The sequence below is a fragment of the Trichomycterus rosablanca genome, chromosome 1 (assembly GCF_030014385.1).
Source record: "Trichomycterus rosablanca isolate fTriRos1 chromosome 1, fTriRos1.hap1, whole genome shotgun sequence".
NCBI lineage: Eukaryota > Metazoa > Chordata > Actinopteri > Siluriformes > Trichomycteridae > Trichomycterus > Trichomycterus rosablanca.
In genome coordinates this window covers 30,772,668-30,775,703 of record NC_085988.1, presented here as the reverse complement: position 1 = coordinate 30,775,703, position 3,036 = coordinate 30,772,668, and the positions used below count along the sequence as shown (strand labels likewise).

The 3,036-nt window shown below is 40.2% G+C and overlaps 1 protein-coding gene across 1 annotated transcript; it reads left to right on the top strand.

Moving 5' to 3' along the window:
• Positions 1 to 687: 687 nt before the first annotated feature.
• lrrc4ca (leucine rich repeat containing 4C, genome duplicate a) lies at positions 688 to 2,622 on the top strand. Its single transcript, XM_063001629.1, has one exon. The coding sequence runs from the start codon at positions 688 to 690 to the stop codon at positions 2,620 to 2,622; it is 1,935 nt and encodes a 644-aa protein (XP_062857699.1).
• Positions 2,623 to 3,036: the final 414 nt, after the last annotated feature.

Sequence of the window (3,036 nt, the reverse complement as noted above, 5' to 3'; positions counted from 1 at the left end):
TCTGCTTTAGTGTCTGCATTATACACTGATCAGCCATAACATTAAAACCACCTCCTTGTTTCTACACTCGCTGTTCATTTTATCAGCTCCACTTACCATGTAGAAGCACTTTGTAGTTCTACAATTTCTGACTGTAGTCCGTATGTAATTTAATGTTATGGCTATTCGGTGTACATTAGCAAATGTAACAAATTTAAAAACCCACCAGGTTGACCATAACTCACTGAACATCTTTGGGATGATTGGAAATTATTCATTTATCGTGAATGTCTTATTTTTTGCCTGGCCTAAGAAAAAAATTACTTTTGACTAAATGGGCATAAAACTGCATAGGCATTCAAGGTCTAGAAAGATGTTCTATAAAAATGGACTCCAATATAGCTTCGCAGAGGGAGCAACTCTATATTTATGGCCGTGGTTTTAAAATATAATATTCCAAGGTCATCAACAGATGTCTTTACTTTTAACCATATTATTTATATTATTTAAAATGAGGACTCATTAATGAAGCTTGGTTCTAAATAGATTAAATAATAATTGTTAATTATTTGTCAAGACCTTTATAATGAATGTTTCTGTCCTTTGCTAATTCTGTTTTTCACCAACTGACCTAATTTCTTTTTCTTTCTTGCAGCTTTCCCATTACAACCTGCCTCAAAGAAAGAGCAGTCATCTCACGAATTATGAATGTTGAACACGATGACCTTCTCACCACAGCAGCAGATGATGACAGGTCCTAGGTGGAACCGGGCCTTGTCCTATCCATTGTTTATACTGTTGTTAGCCTTGCAGCTGCTAGTTGTGGCTGGCTTGGTGAGAGCTCAGACCTGCCCATCTGTCTGCTCTTGCAGTAATCAGTTCAGCAAAGTCATCTGTACACGCCGAGGCCTGCGAGATGTTCCTGATGGTATCTCCACAAACACCCGGTACCTAAACTTGCAAGAGAACCTAATCCAGGTGATTAAGGTAGACAGTTTCAAGCATTTACGACACCTGGAAATCCTGCAGCTTAGCAAGAACCACATCCGTAGCATTGAAATTGGAGCCTTTAATGGCCTGGCTAACTTAAACACACTGGAACTCTTTGATAACAGATTGACTACTATACCAAATGGAGCATTTGAATATTTGTCTAAGCTCAAGGAGCTGTGGCTAAGGAATAATCCTGTTGAGAGCATACCATCCTATGCCTTCAACCGTGTGCCCTCACTAAGACGACTAGACCTTGGGGAGCTGAAAAGGCTCTCTTATATTTCTGAAGGTGCTTTTGAAGGCCTGAGTAACCTGCGATATCTAAACCTTGGCATGTGTAATCTAAAAGAGGTACCCAATCTTACTCCCCTGGTACGTCTGGATGAGTTGGAGATGTCAGGAAATCAGCTCTCAGTTATACGACCAGGCTCTTTCAAAGGACTTGTCCACTTGCAGAAACTGTGGATGATGCATGCTCAGATCCAGACAATTGAAAGAAATGCCTTTGATGATCTTCAGTCACTTGTGGAACTGAATTTGGCTCATAATAATCTTACCCTGCTTCCCCATGACCTCTTTACACCCCTTCACCATTTGGAGAGGGTGCACTTACACCACAACCCTTGGAATTGTGACTGTGACATCCTGTGGCTTAGCTGGTGGTTGAAGGAAATGGTCCCAGCCAACACCAGTTGCTGCGCTCGGTGCAGTACCCCTGCCAGCTACAAGGGACGCTATATTGGCGAATTGGACCAAAACTATTTCCACTGTTATGCACCAGTCATTGTGGAACCACCTGTTGATTTGAATGTAACAGAAGGCATGGCTGCAGAACTAAAATGCAGAGCTAATTCACTGACATCGGTCAGTTGGATTACACCCGATGGATCCATCATGACACATGGTGCTTATAAGGTGCGTATTTCTGTGCTCAATGATGGGACATTAAACTTTACAAATGTCACATTGCAAGATACAGGGACTTATATATGCATGGTTAGCAACTCAGCGGGCAACACTACAGCCTCTGCTACACTAAATGTGTCCTCAACAGAGAACAGCAGCTTCAGCTACTTCACCACTGTAACAGTAGAGACGATTGAGCCAGCAAATGATGAAGGACACACCGTGGTGCTGCAGAAAATTGGTCCTACTCCTTCGTCTGTGATGTGGGAGACAACAACTATACCAACTACAACAACCACAACTTCTCGGGTCTCCACAAAAGCTACGGATAAAACCTACACCATCCCAGTTACGGCAATGGGAGATGGTTCTCTCAACACTTTGGATGAGGTAATGAAGACCACAAAGATCATCATTGGCTGCTTTGTGGCCATCACACTAATGGCTGCAGTTATGCTGATCATCTTCTACAAAATGCGCAAGCAGCATCACCAGCAGAACCACCATGCACCAACACGAACAATTGAGATTATTAACGTAGATGAGGACTGCATGACTGTTGGGCCAACCATGGAGGGTCACCTTACTCTGCCACCTCTTGAGCATGAGCATATTAACCATTTCAATAGTTATAAAACAGTATACAATCACTCGTCTACTATAAACTCTATACATACCTCTGCACATGAACCTTTGCTTATTCGGGCCAGCTCAAAAGACAATGTACAAGAGACCCAGATCTGAACTCATTTTTTTTTACAATAAAAAAACTATCAGAACTCTAAAGTAAACTTTGAAAAACAGATATTTGACAATAAACAAGGGTTCAAGGTACTGAAGTCCAATGTGCATCAAAAAGCGAATGATGAAAGCAAATGACTTTGGGAACTTGGGTATGTTAATTGTTTTAAAACATTTTTCCCTAACAGAAATTATTTATTTATAAAATATATTGTGTTTATTTCAAGATAAAAAAAAAAATCAATTATTTTTTCAGCAATTATTTCTTCATGGTTTATGTTGGGTTTGGAAAGACTTGTTGGTTTACTAATCTGTTTGAAAAAAGTTATTCATGGGTAACTCATACTTTCTTCTAAGTTTGCTATACATTTATCACCTTTAAAATCCGGACATGTAATTTCAGAAGTTGTTCTTTTA

Bases quoted from the DNA above. Each gene is read 5' to 3' on its own strand.
- lrrc4ca (XM_063001629.1), top strand. From the start codon at position 688: ATGTTGAACACGATGACCTTCTCACCACAGCAGCAGATGATGACAGGT.